At 43.5% G+C, this 18,160-nt stretch overlaps 1 protein-coding gene across 1 annotated transcript in view; it reads left to right on the forward strand.

Moving 5' to 3' along the window:
* Positions 1 to 1,194: 1,194 nt before the first annotated feature.
* LOC106592546 (band 4.1-like protein 3) overlaps positions 1,195 to 18,160 on the forward strand; it is a 260,004-nt gene continuing 243,038 nt past the window's right edge. Inside the window, exons 1-2 of the mRNA XM_082961403.1 lie at positions 1,195 to 1,263; positions 6,781 to 6,885. Coding sequence (XP_082817529.1) covers positions 1,210 to 1,263; positions 6,781 to 6,885 — 159 coding nt within the window. The 5' untranslated portion in view covers positions 1,195 to 1,209. The remainder of the gene's footprint in view (positions 1,264 to 6,780; positions 6,886 to 18,160) is intronic.

Genomic DNA, 18,160 nt, shown 5'->3' on the forward strand with positions numbered 1-18,160 from the left:
GTCCTACAGGACTTTGTCTTGGAGCCTGGCTGGGTACCAATGTCCTACAGAACATTGTCTTGGAGCCTGGCTGGGTACCAACGTCCTACAGGACATTGTCTTGGAGCCTGGCTGGGTACCAACGTCCTACAGCACATCGTCTTGGAGCCTGGCTGGGTACCAACGTCCTACAGGACATTGTCTTGGAGCCTGGCTGGGTACCAACGTCCTACAGGACATCGTCTTGGAGCCTGGCTGGGTATCAACGTCCTACAGCACATTGTCTTGGAGCCTGGCTGGGTACCAACGTCCTACAGTACATTGTCTTGGAGCCTGGCTGGGTACCAACGTCCTACAGCACGTTGTCTTGGAGCCTGGCTGGGTACCAACGTTCTACAGTACATTGTCTTGGAGCCTGGCTGGGTACCAACGTCCTACAGCACGCTGTCTTGGATCCTGGTGGGGTACCAATGTCCTACAGGACATCGTCTTGGAGCCTGGCTGGGTACCAACGTCCTACAGTACATTGTCTTGGAGCCTGGCTGGGTACCAACGTCCTACAGGACATCGTCTTGGCGGAATAAGTTCGAAATAGGTGTTAAAATAACTGGTAAAACTCTAAATACTTTTCTGTTTTCAAAATTCTGACAAATGAGTGGTGTAAAATGTAACATTTAGGAAAGTCAGGAAAAAGGAGCAGGACATTTCCTCTTTTTTGGGGTGGGGGGGAGCAATTTTTTTAATTTACAAAATCAAGCGTCAGTGGCCGTTGGCCTATGGCGGTTCTAGACTCTGTGGTCATGGGAACCAGTCTGTTACTGGGATGTACCGCTTCTCTATGTAGTCATGGCGATGGGACCAATCTCTTAACTGTATGACCAGTAACGATGTGATAATCGTTATAGTTAAGTGCACGTCCAAAAATCTGTTTGACACCCATGCCCTATTGTCTTCTATCATTTAAACACTGAGCTATTCTGTTTCCCTTCCCTTTATTCTGTTTCCCTTCCCTTTATTCTGTTTCCCTTCCCTTCCGACATCCCAACAGCACAACCCATACTAAACAAACACTTATTAGAAAAATGTCTCCCTAATCAAGTATCAATCGCTAAACATCCTGTGTCCTTTCTATTTCCCCTGATGTAGTTTGAGGACTTTTCATCTACCAGATCATCAACCAGTCGCCTGTCAATCAAGTCTCCACTGAGGGGAGTCAAGAAGCTGAAGAACATGCAGTGTAAAATCACACTGCTAGATGGCTCTGACTACACCACGACGGTGGATGTGAGTACAGGGGGATGGGGGAGGAGAGACGGAGGGGAGAGAGGGGGAGAGAGAGAGAGAGAGATAGAGAGGTAGAGATAGGGAAGGAGAAGAGGGAGAGATAAAGAGGGAGGAGAGGGAGAGAGAGGGAGAGAGAGGGAAGAGGGAGAGAGAAGGAGAGGAAGGAGGGAGAGAGAGGGAGGAGGGAGAGGGAGGGAGAGAGAGGGAGGGAGAGTGATAGAGGTAGGGAAGGAGAAGAGGGAGAGATAAAGAGGGAGGAGAGGGAGAGAGGGAGGAGAGGAAGGAGGGCGAGAGTGATAGAGAGGTAGAGATAGGGAAGGAGAAGAGGGAGAGATAAAGAGGGGGGAGAGGGAGAGAGAGGGAGGAGAGGAAGGAGGGAGAGAGAGGGAGGGGGGAGAGGAAGGGAGAGAGAAGGAGAGGAAGGAGGGAGAGAGGAGGAAGAGGAAGGGAGAGAGAAGGAGAGGAAGGAGGGAGAGAGAGAGGGAGGAGAGGAAGGAGGGAGAGAGAGGGAGGGAGGGAGAGAGAGGGGAGAAGAGGGGGGAGAGAGAGGGAGGAGAGGGAGGGAGAGAGAGAGGGATGCGAGGGAGGAAGAGATGGAGAGGGAGGGGGAGGAGAGGGAGGAGAGACAGAGAGACAGAGAGAGAGAGAGAGAGAGTTCAATTCTATAACCACCTAAAAGGAAGCAATTCCCAAATCTTACATAACAAAGCCATCACCTACAGAGAGATGAACCTGGAGAAGAGTCCCCTAAGCAAGCTGGTCCTAGGGCAGAACAGACAGACAGACAGACTAGCTGGTTAGTGGCTGGGTAAAACTAGTAGCATAACAGACGGACGGACGGACGGACAGACAGACAGACAGATAGACAGATAGAGTAGCTGATTAGATGAGATACCTTTTCTCTCTCTCTCACTGACGTGGTGTTAAGACTGAACTCACTCACTCCATGTAAGGGAAAAAAAATGTGTTCACTTTGATCTTCCTTCAAGTCTGATAGAATAATCATCACTTTGAAGCTCAACCTTTTATAATGAACATGCTGTTGTGTTTTGGCCGTATACTTAGTGAGCAGGGGGAAGGGGAGCAGGGGGAAGGGATAAGGGGAGTAGGCGAAAGGGGAGCAGGGAGAAGGGGAGCAGGGGAAAGGGGAGCAGGCGAAAGGGGAGCAGGGGAAGGGGAGCAGGGGAAGGGGAGCAGCGAAAGGGGAGCAGGGGGAAGGGGAGCAGGCGAAAGGGGAGAAGGGGAGCAGAGAAGGGGAGCAGAGAAGGGGAGCAGGGGGAAGGGAGAAGGAGAAAGGGGAGCAGGGGGAAGGGGAGCAGGCTAAGGGGAGCAGGGGGAAGGGGAGCAGAGAAAGGGGAGCAGGGGGAAGGGGAGCAGAGGGAAGGGGAGCAGGGGGAAGGGAGAAGGAGAAAGGGGAGCAGAGGGAAGGGAGAAGGAGAAAGGGGAGCAGTAAGGGGAGTAGGGGGAAGGGAGCAGGGGAAAGGGGAGCAGAGAAAGGGGAGTAGGCGGAAGGGGAGCAGGCGAAAGGGGAGCAGGCTAAGGGGAGCAGGTGGAAGAGGAGAAGGGGAGTAGGGGAAAGAGGAGAATGGGAAAGGGGAGCAGGCTGAGGGGGAGCAGGAGGAAGGGGAGCAGGGGAAAGGGGAGAAGGGGGAAGGGGGAAGGGGAGTAGGAAAAGGGGGAGCAGGTGAAGGGGAGCAGGGGGATGGAGAAGGGGAGTAGGGGAAAGAGGAGAAGGGGAAAGGGGAGTAGGCTGAGGGGGAGTAGGAGAAGGGGAGCAGTTAGGGGAGCAGGGGTGGGGAGAGGGCGAGGGGAAAGGGAGTAGGAAGAGGGGGAGCAGGTGGAGGGGAGCATTGAGGGGAAGGGGAGTGGGCAGGGAAGGGGAAGGGGAGCAGAGTGAAGGGGAGCAGAAAGAAAGGGGAGCAGAAAGAAAGGGGAGCAGAGAAGGGGAGCAGAGGGAAGGGGAGCAGAAAGAAAGGGGAGCAGAGAAGGAGAGCAGAAAGAAAGGGGAGAAGAGGAGGGGAGCAGAGAAGGGGAGCAGAGAAGGGGAGCAGAGAAGGGGAGCAGAAAGAAAGGGGAGCAGAGAAGGGGAGCAGAGGGAAGGGGAGCAGAAAGAAAGGGGAGCAGAGAAGGGGAGCAGAAAGAAAGGGGAGCAGAGAAGGGGAGCAGAAAGAAAGGGGAGCAGAGAAGGAGAGCAGAGAAGGGGAGCAGAGGGAAGGGGAGCAGAAAGAAAGGGGAGCAGAGAAGGGGAGCAGAGGGAAGGGGAGCAGAAAGAAAGGGGAGCAGAGAAGGGGAGCAGAGAAGGGGAGCAGGGGAGGAGGCGAAGGCAGAGGGGACAGAGCAGAGAAGGTAACCAACCTAAATGTACAGTGCATTCGTAAAGTATTCATACCTCTTGACTTTCTCTACATTTTGTTACGTTACAGCCTTATTATAAAATTGATTACATTTATTTATTCCCCTCATCGATCTACACACAATACCCCATAATGACCAAGCAAAAACAGTTTTTTTTAAATGTTTGCAAATTTTGTAAAAATAAAATACTAAAATATCACATTTACATAAGTATTCAGACCGTTGACTCAGTACTTTGTTGAAGCACCTTTGGCAGCGATTACAGCATCGAATCTTCTTCGGTATGACACTACAAGCTTGGTACACCTGTATTTGGGGAGTTTCTCCCATTCTTCTCTGCAGATCCTCTCAAGCTCTGTCAGGTTGGATGGGGAGCATCGCTGCACAGCTATTTTCATGCCATTCCAGAGATGTTTGATCGGGTTCAAGTCCGGGCTCTGACTGGGCCACTCAAGGACATTCAGAGACTTGTCCCGAAGCCACTCCTGCTTTGTCTTGGCTGTGTTCTTAGGGTCATTGTCCTGTTGGAAGGTGAACCTTCGCCCCAGTCTGAGGTCCTGGGTGCTCTGAAGCAGGTTTTCATCAAGGATCTCTCTGTACTTTGCTCCGTTCATCTTCCCCTCGATCCTGACTAGTCTCCAGACCCTGTTGCTGAAAAACATCCCCACAGCATGATGCTGCCACCACCATGCTTCACCGCAGGGATGATGCCAGGTTTCCTCCAGACATGATGCTTGGCATTCAGACCAAAGAGTTCAATATTGGTTTCATCAGACCAGAGAATCTTGTTTCTCATGGTCTGAGAGTTTTTAGGTGTCTTTTGGCAAACTCCGAGCGTGTTGTCATGTGCCTTTCACTGAGGAGTGGCTTCCGTCTGGCCACTCTACCGCAAAGGCCTGATTGGTGGAGTGCTGCAGAGATGGTTGTCCTTCTGGAAGGTTCTCCAATCTTCAAGAGGAGCTCTGTCAGAGTGACCATCGGGTTTTTGGTCACCTCCCTGACCAAGGCTCTTCTCCCCCGATTGTTCAGTTTGGCCGGGCGGCCAGCTCTAGGAAGAGTCTTGGTGGTTCTAAACTTCTTCCATTTCAGAATGATGGAGGCCACTGTGTTCTAGGGGACCTTCAATACTGCAGAAATGTTTTTATACCCTTCCCCAGATCTGTTTCTCGACACAATACTGTCTCGGAGCCCTACGGACAATTCCTTTGACCTCATGGCTTGGTTTTTCATCTGACATGCACTGTCAACTGTGGAACCTTATATAGACAGGTGTGTGCCTTTCCAAATCATGTCCAATCAATTGAATTTACCACAGGTGGACTCCAATCAAGTTGTAAAAACGTCTCAAGGATGATCAATGGAAACAGGATGTACCTGAGATCAATTTAGAGTCTCATAGCAAAGGGTCTGAAAACTGATGTAAATAATCTATTTCTGTTTATTATTTTAAATAAATTAGCAAAAATATATTTAAAAAAAATCCATTTTAGAATAAGTCTGTAACGTAACGGGGTCTGAATACTTTCCGAATTCACTGTATCTTTGGTGAGTTTGACTGGAAGTCAGCCTGATGATTCAGTTAGTTTTACCTTGCTGTGTGTGACAGGGGGCGGGGGTAGAGAGATGATAAGAGAAGCTGTAAGGGGCGGGGGTAGAGAGGTGACAAGAGAAGCTGTAAGGGGCGGGGGTAGAGAGATGATAAGAGAAGCTGTAGGGGGCGGGGGTAGAGAGATGATAAGAGAAGCTGTAAGGGGCGGGGGTAGAGAGATGACAAGAGAAGCTGTAGAGGGCGGGGGTAGAGCGATGACAAGAGAAGCTGTAGGGGCGGGGGTAGAGAGATAACAGGAGAAGCTGTAGGGGGCGGGGGTAGAGCAATGACAAGAGAAGCTGTAGGGGGTGGGGTAGAGAGATGACAAGAGAAGCTGTAGGGGCGAGGCTAAGAGAGGCTAAGAGAAGCTGTAGGGCGAGGCTAAGAGAAGCTGTAGGGCGAGGCTAAGAGAAGCTGTAGGGCGAGGCTAAGAGAATCTGTAGGGGCGAGGCTAAGAGAAGCTCTAGGGGCGAGGCTAAGAGAAGCTGTAGGGGCAAGGCTAAGAGAAGCTGTAGGGCGAGGCTAAGAGAAGCTGTAGGGCGGGGCTATGAGAAGCTGTAGGGCGAGGCTAAGAGAAGCTGTAAGGCGAGGCTAAGAGAAGCTGTAGGGCGGGGCTATGAGAAGCTGTAGGGTGAGGCTAAGAGAAGCTGTAAGGCGAGGCTAAGAGAAGCTGTAGGGCGAGGCTAAGAGAAGCTGTAGGGCGAGGCTAAGAGAAGCTGTAGGGGCGAGGCTAAGAGAAGCTGTAGGGGGGTGCTAAGAGAAGCTGTAGGGGTGGGGCTAAGAGAAGCTGTAGGGGCGAGTCTAAGAGAAGCTGTAGGGGCGGGGCTAAGAGAAGCTGTAAGGGCGAGGCTAAGAGAAGTTGTCGGCGGCGGGGTCAGGACATCAGAGAGGAAGTCATGGCCATTCTGTGTCTATAACATTATATTTTTCACTTTTTTCACCTTTATTTAACCAGGTAGGCCAGTTCAGAACAAGTTCTCAACATGTCTGACCGTGCTCCCTCGTCAATTAACCAGTCTCTGTATTGATCCCTGCAAGATGCACTGTACTGGTGTTGTTCCATCCTCCACACTATACTAGCGTACTACTTGGAAGGAAGCACTGTAATTGGGCATACATTCTAGGTAATATGCTAGTGTGTACTGTGAACGTTGGAACATGAAGTGAAGTGAGCTCCGATAGTATTACCCTAATCCTCCCGTTGGATAATGATCTCCTGAGGTGCTGACCTGTTGCACCCTCTACAACCACTGTAATTATTATTATTATCTGACCTTGCTGGTCATTCTATGAACGTTTCAACATCTTGACCACGTTCTGTTATAATCTCCACCCGACACAGCCAGAAGAGGATTGGCCCAACCCTCAAAGCCTGGTTCCTCTCTAGGTTTCTTCCTAGGTTCCTGCCTTTCTAGGAAATTTTTCCTAGCCACCGTGCTTCTACATCTGCATTGCTTGCTGTTTGGGGTTTTAGGCTGGGTTTCTGTATAAGCACTTTGTGACATCGGCTGATGTAAAAAGGGCTTCATAAATACATTTGATTGATTGATTGATTGATCTGTGTATGTCACCAGAAACAAGCCAGAGGCCAGCTGCTGTTTGCCAAGGTGTGTGACCATCTGAACCTGCTGGAGACGGACTACTTTGGCATGACGTACCGCGACATGGAGAACCAGAAGGTGGAGTACAGAAGGTTCTAGATTAGGGGTGTCAAACTCATTTACCCCAAAGGCCAAATTGGGTCTTCACCAAGGTCTGGAGGGCTGCTGCACTTCCTCTTGAGTATATTTCCTCGCTGTACAAATTTCTATCCATCGCTTTTAGAATTTAGATGCTCCCTGACTATCTAGCTTTTGTTTCGATGACTGTTATCAAACTGGACACAGTGAAGAGACTATAAATGACTGTTATCTAGCTGGACAGAGTGAAGAGACTATAAATGACTGTTATCAAGCTGGACAGAGTGAAGAGACTATAGATGACTGTTATCAAGCTGGACAGAGTGAAGAGACTATAAATGACTGTTATCAAGCTGGACAAAGTGAAGAGACTATAAATGACTGTTATCAAGCTGGACAGAGTGAAGAGACTTTAGATGACTGTTATCAAGCTGGACAAGGTGAAGAGGCTATAAATGACTGTTATCAAGCTGGACACAGTGAAGAGACTGTTATCAAGCTGGACACAGTGAAGAGACTATAGATGACTGCTGTTATCAAGCTGGACAGAGTGAAGAGACTATAGATGACTGTTATCAAGCTGGACACAGTGAAGAGACTATAGATGACTGTTATCAAGCTGGACAGTGAAGAGACTATAAAGGACTGTTATCAAGCTGGACAGAGTGAAGAGACTATAAATGACTGTTATCAAGCTGGACAGTGAAGAGACTATAAAGGACTGTTATCAAGCTGGACAGAGTGAAGAGACTATAAATGACTGTTATCAAGCTGGACAGAGTGAAGAGACTATAAATGACTGTTATCAAGCTGGACAGAGTGAAGAGACTATAAATGACTGTTATCAAGCTGGACAGAGTGAAGAGACTATAAATTACTGTTATCAAGCTGGAGAGAGTGAAGAGACTATAAATGACTGTTATCAAGCTGGACAGAGTGAAGAGACTATAAATGACTGTTATCTAGCTGGACAGAGTGAAGAGACTATAAATGACTGTTATCAAGCTGGACAGAGTGAATATACTATAAATGACTGTTATCAAGCTGGACAGAGTGAAGAGACTATAAATGACTGTTATCAAGCTGGACAGAGTGAAGAGACTATAAATGACTGTTATCAAGCTGGACAGTGAAGAGACTATAGATGACTTATCAAGCTGGACAGAGTGAGGAGACTATTAAAGACTGTTATCAAGCTGGACAGTGAAGAGACGAAACATTTCTGTTATCAAGCTGGACACAGTGAAGAGACTATACATGACTTATCAAGCTGAACAGAGTGAAGAGACTATAAATGACTGTTATCTAGCTGGACAGAGTGAAGAGATTATAAATGACTGGTATCTAGCTGGACAGAGTGAAGAGACTATAAATGACTGTTATCAAGCTGGACAGAGTGAAGAGACTATTAAAGACTGTTATCAAGCTGGACAGAGTGAAGAGACTATAAATGCCTCTTATCAAGCCGGACAGTGAAGAGACTATAAATGACTGTTATCAAGCTGGACAGAGTGAAGAGACTATACATGACTGTTATCAAGCTGGACAGTGAAGAGACTATAAATGACTGTTATCAATCTGGACAGAGTGAAGAGACTGTTATCAAGCTGGACACAGTGAAGAGACTATAAATGACTGTTATCAAGCTGGACAGAGTGAAGAGACTATAAATGCCTCTTATCAAGCTGGACAGTGATGAGACTATAAATGACTGTTATCAAGCTGGACAGTGAAGAGACTATAAATGACTGTTATCAAGCTGGTCAGTGAAGAGACTATAGATGACTTATCAAGCTGGACAGTGAAGAGACTATAAATGACTGTTATCAAGCTGGACAGAATGAAGAGACTATAAATGACAGTTATCTAGCTGGACAGAGTGAAGAGACTATAAATGACTGTTATCAAGCTGGACAGAGTGAAGATACTATAAATTACTGTTATCAAGCTGGACAGAGTGAAGAGACTATACATGACTGTTATCAAGCTGGACAGTGAAGAGACTATAAATGACTTATCAAGCTGGACACAGTGAAGAGACTATAAATGTCTGTTATCAAGCTGGACACAGTGAAGAGACTATACATGACTTATCAAGCTGAACAGAGTGAAGAGACTATAAATGACTGTTATCTAGCTGGACAGAGTGAAGAGATTATAAATGACTGGTATCTAGCTGGACAGAGTGAAGAGACTATAAATGACTGTTATCAAGCTGGACAGAGTGAAGAGACTATTAAAGACTGTTATCAAGCTGGACAGAGTGAAGAGACTATAAATGCCTCTTATCAAGCTGGACAGTGAAGAGACTATAAATGACTGTTATCAAGCTGGACAGAGTGAAGAGACTATACATGACTGTTATCAAGCTGGACAGTGAAGAGACTATAAATGACTGTTATCAATCTGGACAGAGTGAAGAGACTATTATCAAGCTGGACACAGTGAAGAGACTATAAATGACTGTTATCAAGCTGGACAGGTTGAAGAGACTATAAATGCCTCTTATCAAGCTGGACAGTGAAGAGACTATAAATGACTGTTATCAAGCTGGACAGAGTGAAGAGACTATCAATGACTGTTATCAAGCTGGACAGAGTGAAGAGACTATAAATGCCTCTTATCAAGCTGGACAGTGAAGAGACTATAAATGACTGTTATCAAGCTGGACAGTGAAGAGACTATAGATGACTTATCAAGCTGGACAGTGAAGAGACTATAAATGACTGTTATCAAGCTGGACAGAGTGAAGAGACTATGAATGACTGTTATCTAGCTGGACAGAGTGAAGAGACTATAAATGACTGTTATCAAGCTGGAGAGAGTGAAGATACTATAAATGACTGTTATCAAGCTGGACAGAGTGAAGAGACTATAAATGACTGTTATCAAGCTGGACAGAGTGAAGAGACTATAAATGACTGTTATCAAGCCTGGACAGTGAAGAGACTATAGATGACTTATCAAGCTGGACAGAGTGAGGAGACTATTAAAGACTGTTATCAAGCTGGACAGTGAAGAGACTATAAATGACTGTTATCAAGCTGGACACAGTGAAGAGACTATACATTTCTGTTATCAAGCTGGACACAGTGAAGAGACTATACATGACTTATCAAGCTGAACAGAGTGAAGAGACTATAAATGACTGTTATCTAGCTGGACAGAGTGAAGAGATTATAAATGACTGGTATCTAGCTGGACAGAGTGAAGAGACTATAAATGACTGTTATCAAGCTGGACAGAGTGAAGAGACTATTAAAGACTGTTATCAAGCTGGACAGAGTGAAGAGACTATAAATGCCTCTTATCAAGCCGGACAGTGAAGAGACTATAAATGACTGTTATCAAGCTGGACAGAGTGAAGAGACTATACATGACTGTTATCAAGCTGGACAGTGAAGAGACTATAAATGACTGTTATCAATCTGGACAGAGTGAAGAGACTGTTATCAAGCTGGACACAGTGAAGAGACTATAAATGACTGTTATCAAGCTGGACAGAGTGAAGAGACTATAAATGCCTCTTATCAAGCTGGACAGTGATGAGACTATAAATGACTGTTATCAAGCTGGACAGTGAAGAGACTATAAATGACTGTCATCAAGCTGGTCAGTGAAGAGACTATAGATGACTTATCAAGCTGGACAGTGAAGAGACTATAAATGACTGTTATCAAGCTGGACAGAATGAAGAGACTATAAATGACAGTTATCTAGCTGGACAGAGTGAAGAGACTATAAATGACTGTTATCAAGCTGGACAGAGTGAAGATACTATAAATTACTGTTATCAAGCTGGACAGAGTGAAGAGACTATACATGACTGTTATCAAGCTGGACAGTGAAGAGACTATAAATGACTTATCAAGCTGGACACAGTGAAGAGACTATAAATGTCTGTTATCAAGCTGGACACAGTGAAGAGACTATACATGACTTATCAAGCTGAACAGAGTGAAGAGACTATAAATGACTGTTACCTAGCTGGACAGAGTGAAGAGATTATAAATGACTGGTATCTAGCTGGACAGAGTGAAGAGACTATAAATGACTGTTATCAAGCTGGACAGTGAAGAGACTATAAAGGACTGTTATCAAGCTGGACAGAGTGAAGAGACTATAAATGACTGTTATCAAGCTGGACAGAGTGAAGAGACTATACATGACTGTTATCAAGCTGGACAGTGAAGAGACTATAAATGACTGTTATCAATCTGGACAGAGTGAAGAGACTATTATCAAGCTGGACACAGTGAAGAGACTATAAATGACTGTTATCAAGCTGGACAGAGTGAAGAGACTATAAATGCCTCTTATCAAGCTGGACAGTGAAGAGACTATAAATGACTGTTATCAAGCTGGACAGAGTGAAGAGACTATCAATGACTGTTATCAAGCTGGACAGAGTGAAGAGACTATAAATGCCTCTTATCAAGCTGGACAGTGAAGAGACTATAAATGACTGTTATCAAGCTGGACAGTGAAGAGACTATAGATGACTTATCAAGCTGGACAGTGAAGAGACTATAAATGACTGTTATCAAGCTGGACAGAGTGAAGAGACTATGAATGACTGTTATCTAGCTGGACAGAGTGAAGAGACTATAAATGACTGTTATCAAGCTGGAGAGAGTGAAGATACTATAAATGACTGTTATCAAGCTGGACAGAGTGAAGAGACTATAAATGACTGTTATCAAGCTGGACAGAGTGAAGAGACTATAAATGACTGTTATCAAGCTGGACAGTGAAGAGACTATAGATGACTTATCAAGCTGGACAGAGTGAGGAGACTATTAAAGACTGTTATCAAGCTGGACAGTGAAGAGACTATAAATGACTGTTATCAAGCTGGACACAGTGAAGAGACTATACATTTCTGTTATCAAGCTGGACACAGTGAAGAGACTATACATGACTTATCAAGCTGAACAGAGTGAAGAGACTATAAATGACTGTTATCTAGCTGGACAGAGTGAAGAGATTATAAATGACTGGTATCTAGCTGGACAGAGTGAAGAGACTATAAATGACTGTTATCAAGCTGGACAGAGTGAAGAGACTATTAAAGACTGTTATCAAGCTGGACAGAGTGAAGAGACTATAAATGCCTCTTATCAAGCCGGACAGTGAAGAGACTATAAATGACTGTTATCAAGCTGGACAGAGTGAAGAGACTATACATGACTGTTATCAAGCTGGACAGTGAAGAGACTATAAATGACTGTTATCAATCTGGACAGAGTGAAGAGACTGTTATCAAGCTGGACACAGTGAAGAGACTATAAATGACTGTTATCAAGCTGGACAGAGTGAAGAGACTATAAATGCCTCTTATCAAGCTGGACAGTGATGAGACTATAAATGACTGTTATCAAGCTGGACAGTGAAGAGACTATAAATGACTGTCATCAAGCTGGTCAGTGAAGAGACTATAGATGACTTATCAAGCTGGACAGTGAAGAGACTATAAATGACTGTTATCAAGCTGGACAGAATGAAGAGACTATAAATGACAGTTATCTAGCTGGACAGAGTGAAGAGACTATAAATGACTGTTATCAAGCTGGACAGAGTGAAGATACTATAAATTACTGTTATCAAGCTGGACAGAGTGAAGAGACTATACATGACTGTTATCAAGCTGGACAGTGAAGAGACTATAAATGACTTATCAAGCTGGACACAGTGAAGAGACTATAAATGTCTGTTATCAAGCTGGACACAGTGAAGAGACTATACATGACTTATCAAGCTGAACAGAGTGAAGAGACTATAAATGACTGTTACCTAGCTGGACAGAGTGAAGAGATTATAAATGACTGGTATCTAGCTGGACAGAGTGAAGAGACTATAAATGACTGTTATCAAGCTGGACAGTGAAGAGACTATAAAGGACTGTTATCAAGCTGGACAGAGTGAAGAGACTATAAATGACTGTTATCAAGCTGGACAGAGTGAAGAGACTATAAATGACTGTTATCAAGCTGGACAGAGTGAAGAGACTATAAATGACTGTTATCAAGCTGGACAGAGTGAAGAGACTATAAATTACTGTTATCAAGCTGGAGAGAGTGAAGAGACTATAAATGACTGTTATCAAGCTGGACAGAGTGAAGAGACTATAAATGACTGTTATCTAGCTGGACAGAGTGAAGAGACTATAAATGACTGTTATCAAGCTGGACAGAGTGAAGATACTATAAATGACTGTTATCAAGCTGGACAGAGTGAAGAGACTATAAATGACTGTTATCAAGCTGGACAGAGTGAAGAGACTATAAATGACTGTTATCAAGCTGGACAGTGAAGAGACTATAGATGACTTATCAAGCTGGACAGAGTGAGGAGACTATTAAAGACTGTTATCAAGCTGGACAGTGAAGAGACTATACATTTCTGTTATCAAGCTGGACACAGTGAAGAGACTATACATGACTTATCAAGCTGAACAGAGTGAAGAGACTATAAATGACTGTTATCTAGCTGGACAGAGTGAAGAGATTATAAATGACTGGTATCTAGCTGGACAGAGTGAAGAGACTATAAATGACTGTTATCAAGCTGGACAGAGTGAAGAGACTATTAAAGACTGTTATCAAGCTGGACAGAGTGAAGAGACTATAAATGCCTCTTATCAAGCTGGACAGTGAAGAGACTATAAATGACTGTTATCAAGCTGGACAGAGTGAAGAGACTATACATGACTGTTATCAAGCTGGACAGTGAAGAGACTATAAATGACTGTTATCAATCTGGACAGAGTGAAGAGACTATTATCAAGCTGGACACAGTGAAGAGACTATAAATGACTGTTATCAAGCTGGACAGAGTGAAGAGACTATAAATGCCTCTTATCAAGCTGGACAGTGAAGAGACTATAAATGACTGTTATCAAGCTGGACAGAGTGAAGAGACTATCAATGACTGTTATCAAGCTGGACAGAGTGAAGAGACTATAAATGCCTCTTATCAAGCTGGACAGTGAAGAGACTATAAATGACTGTTATCAAGCTGGACAGTGAAGAGACTATAGATGACTTATCAAGCTGGACAGTGAAGAGACTATAAATGACTGTTATCAAGCTGGACAGAGTGAAGAGACTATGAATGACTGTTATCTAGCTGGACAGAGTGAAGAGACTATAAATGACTGTTATCAAGCTGGAGAGAGTGAAGATACTATAAATGACTGTTATCAAGCTGGACAGAGTGAAGAGACTATAAATGACTGTTATCAAGCTGGACAGAGTGAAGAGACTATAAATGACTGTTATCAAGCTGGACAGTGAAGAGACTATAGATGACTTATCAAGCTGGACAGAGTGAGGAGACTATTAAAGACTGTTATCAAGCTGGACAGTGAAGAGACTATAAATGACTGTTATCAAGCTGGACACAGTGAAGAGACTATACATTTCTGTTATCAAGCTGGACACAGTGAAGAGACTATACATGACTTATCAAGCTGAACAGAGTGAAGAGACTATAAATGACTGTTATCTAGCTGGACAGAGTGAAGAGATTATAAATGACTGGTATCTAGCTGGACAGAGTGAAGAGACTATAAATGACTGTTATCAAGCTGGACAGAGTGAAGAGACTATTAAAGACTGTTATCAAGCTGGACAGAGTGAAGAGACTATAAATGCCTCTTATCAAGCCGGACAGTGAAGAGACTATAAATGACTGTTATCAAGCTGGACAGAGTGAAGAGACTATACATGACTGTTATCAAGCTGGACAGTGAAGAGACTATAAATGACTGTTATCAATCTGGACAGAGTGAAGAGACTGTTATCAAGCTGGACACAGTGAAGAGACTATAAATGACTGTTATCAAGCTGGACAGAGTGAAGAGACTATAAATGCCTCTTATCAAGCTGGACAGTGATGAGACTATAAATGACTGTTATCAAGCTGGACAGTGAAGAGACTATAAATGACTGTCATCAAGCTGGTCAGTGAAGAGACTATAGATGACTTATCAAGCTGGACAGTGAAGAGACTATAAATGACTGTTATCAAGCTGGACAGAATGAAGAGACTATAAATGACAGTTATCTAGCTGGACAGAGTGAAGAGACTATAAATGACTGTTATCAAGCTGGACAGAGTGAAGATACTATAAATTACTGTTATCAAGCTGGACAGAGTGAAGAGACTATACATGACTGTTATCAAGCTGGACAGTGAAGAGACTATAAATGACTTATCAAGCTGGACACAGTGAAGAGACTATAAATGTCTGTTATCAAGCTGGACACAGTGAAGAGACTATACATGACTTATCAAGCTGAACAGAGTGAAGAGACTATAAATGACTGTTACCTAGCTGGACAGAGTGAAGAGATTATAAATGACTGGTATCTAGCTGGACAGAGTGAAGAGACTATAAATGACTGTTATCAAGCTGGACAGTGAAGAGACTATAAAGGACTGTTATCAAGCTGGACAGAGTGAAGAGACTATAAATGACTGTTATCAAGCTGGACAGAGTGAAGAGACTATAAATGACTGTTATCAAGCTGGACAGAGTGAAGAGACTATAAATGACTGTTATCAAGCTGGACAGAGTGAAGAGACTATAAATTACTGTTATCAAGCTGGAGAGAGTGAAGAGACTATAAATGACTGTTATCAAGCTGGACAGAGTGAAGAGACTATAAATGACTGTTATCTAGCTGGACAGAGTGAAGAGACTATAAATGACTGTTATCAAGCTGGACAGAGTGAAGATACTATAAATGACTGTTATCAAGCTGGACAGAGTGAAGAGACTATAAATGACTGTTATCAAGCTGGACAGAGTGAAGAGACTATAAATGACTGTTATCAAGCTGGACAGTGAAGAGACTATAGATGACTTATCAAGCTGGACAGAGTGAGGAGACTATTAAAGACTGTTATCAAGCTGGACAGTGAAGAGACTATACATTTCTGTTATCAAGCTGGACACAGTGAAGAGACTATACATGACTTATCAAGCTGAACAGAGTGAAGAGACTATAAATGACTGTTATCTAGCTGGACAGAGTGAAGAGATTATAAATGACTGGTATCTAGCTGGACAGAGTGAAGAGACTATAAATGACTGTTATCAAGCTGGACAGAGTGAAGAGACTATTAAAGACTGTTATCAAGCTGGACAGAGTGAAGAGACTATAAATGCCTCTTATCAAGCTGGACAGTGAAGAGACTATAAATGACTGTTATCAAGCTGGACAGAGTGAAGAGACTATACATGACTGTTATCAAGCTGGACAGTGAAGAGACTATAAATGACTGTTATCAATCTGGACAGAGTGAAGAGACTATTATCAAGCTGGACACAGTGAAGAGACTATAAATGACTGTTATCAAGCTGGACAGAGTGAAGAGACTATAAATGCCTCTTATCAAGCTGGACAGTGAAGAGACTATAAATGACTGTTATCAAGCTGGACAGAGTGAAGAGACTATCAATGACTGTTATCAAGCTGGACAGAGTGAAGAGACTATAAATGCCTCTTATCAAGCTGGACAGTGAAGAGACTATAAATGACTGTTATCAAGCTGGACAGTGAAGAGACTATAGATGACTTATCAAGCTGGACAGTGAAGAGACTATAAATGACTGTTATCAAGCTGGACAGAGTGAAGAGACTATGAATGACTGTTATCTAGCTGGACAGAGTGAAGAGACTATAAATGACTGTTATCAAGCTGGAGAGAGTGAAGATACTATAAATGACTGTTATCAAGCTGGACAGAGTGAAGAGACTATAAATGACTGTTATCAAGCTGGACAGAGTGAAGAGACTATAAATGACTGTTATCAAGCTGGACAGTGAAGAGACTATAGATGACTTATCAAGCTGGACAGAGTGAGGAGACTATTAAAGACTGTTATCAAGCTGGACAGTGAAGAGACTATAAATGACTGTTATCAAGCTGGACACAGTGAAGAGACTATACATTTCTGTTATCAAGCTGGACACAGTGAAGAGACTATACATGACTTATCAAGCTGAACAGAGTGAAGAGACTATAAATGACTGTTATCTAGCTGGACAGAGTGAAGAGATTATAAATGACTGGTATCTAGCTGGACAGAGTGAAGAGACTATAAATGACTGTTATCAAGCTGGACAGAGTGAAGAGACTATTAAAGACTGTTATCAAGCTGGACAGAGTGAAGAGACTATAAATGCCTCTTATCAAGCCGGACAGTGAAGAGACTATAAATGACTGTTATCAAGCTGGACAGAGTGAAGAGACTATACATGACTGTTATCAAGCTGGACAGTGAAGAGACTATAAATGACTGTTATCAATCTGGACAGAGTGAAGAGACTGTTATCAAGCTGGACACAGTGAAGAGACTATAAATGACTGTTATCAAGCTGGACAGAGTGAAGAGACTATAAATGCCTCTTATCAAGCTGGACAGTGATGAGACTATAAATGACTGTTATCAAGCTGGACAGTGAAGAGACTATAAATGACTGTCATCAAGCTGGTCAGTGAAGAGACTATAGATGACTTATCAAGCTGGACAGTGAAGAGACTATAAATGACTGTTATCAAGCTGGACAGAATGAAGAGACTATAAATGACAGTTATCTAGCTGGACAGAGTGAAGAGACTATAAATGACTGTTATCAAGCTGGACAGAGTGAAGATACTATAAATTACTGTTATCAAGCTGGACAGAGTGAAGAGACTATACATGACTGTTATCAAGCTGGACAGTGAAGAGACTATAAATGACTTATCAAGCTGGACACAGTGAAGAGACTATAAATGTCTGTTATCAAGCTGGACACAGTGAAGAGACTATACATGACTTATCAAGCTGAACAGAGTGAAGAGACTATAAATGACTGTTACCTAGCTGGACAGAGTGAAGAGATTATAAATGACTGGTATCTAGCTGGACAGAGTGAAGAGACTATAAATGACTGTTATCAAGCTGGACAGTGAAGAGACTATAAAGGACTGTTATCAAGCTGGACAGAGTGAAGAGACTATAAATGACTGTTATCAAGCTGGACAGAGTGAAGAGACTATAAATGACTGTTATCAAGCTGGACAGAGTGAAGAGACTATAAATGACTGTTATCAAGCTGGACAGAGTGAAGAGACTATAAATTACTGTTATCAAGCTGGAGAGAGTGAAGAGACTATAAATGACTGTTATCAAGCTGGACAGAGTGAAGAGACTATAAATGACTGTTATCTAGCTGGACAGAGTGAAGAGACTATAAATGACTGTTATCAAGCTGGACAG

This window comes from Salmo salar, chromosome 14 (genome assembly GCF_965601325.2).
Source record: "Salmo salar chromosome 14, fSalSal1, whole genome shotgun sequence".
Classification (NCBI taxonomy): Eukaryota; Metazoa; Chordata; class Actinopteri; order Salmoniformes; family Salmonidae; genus Salmo; species Salmo salar.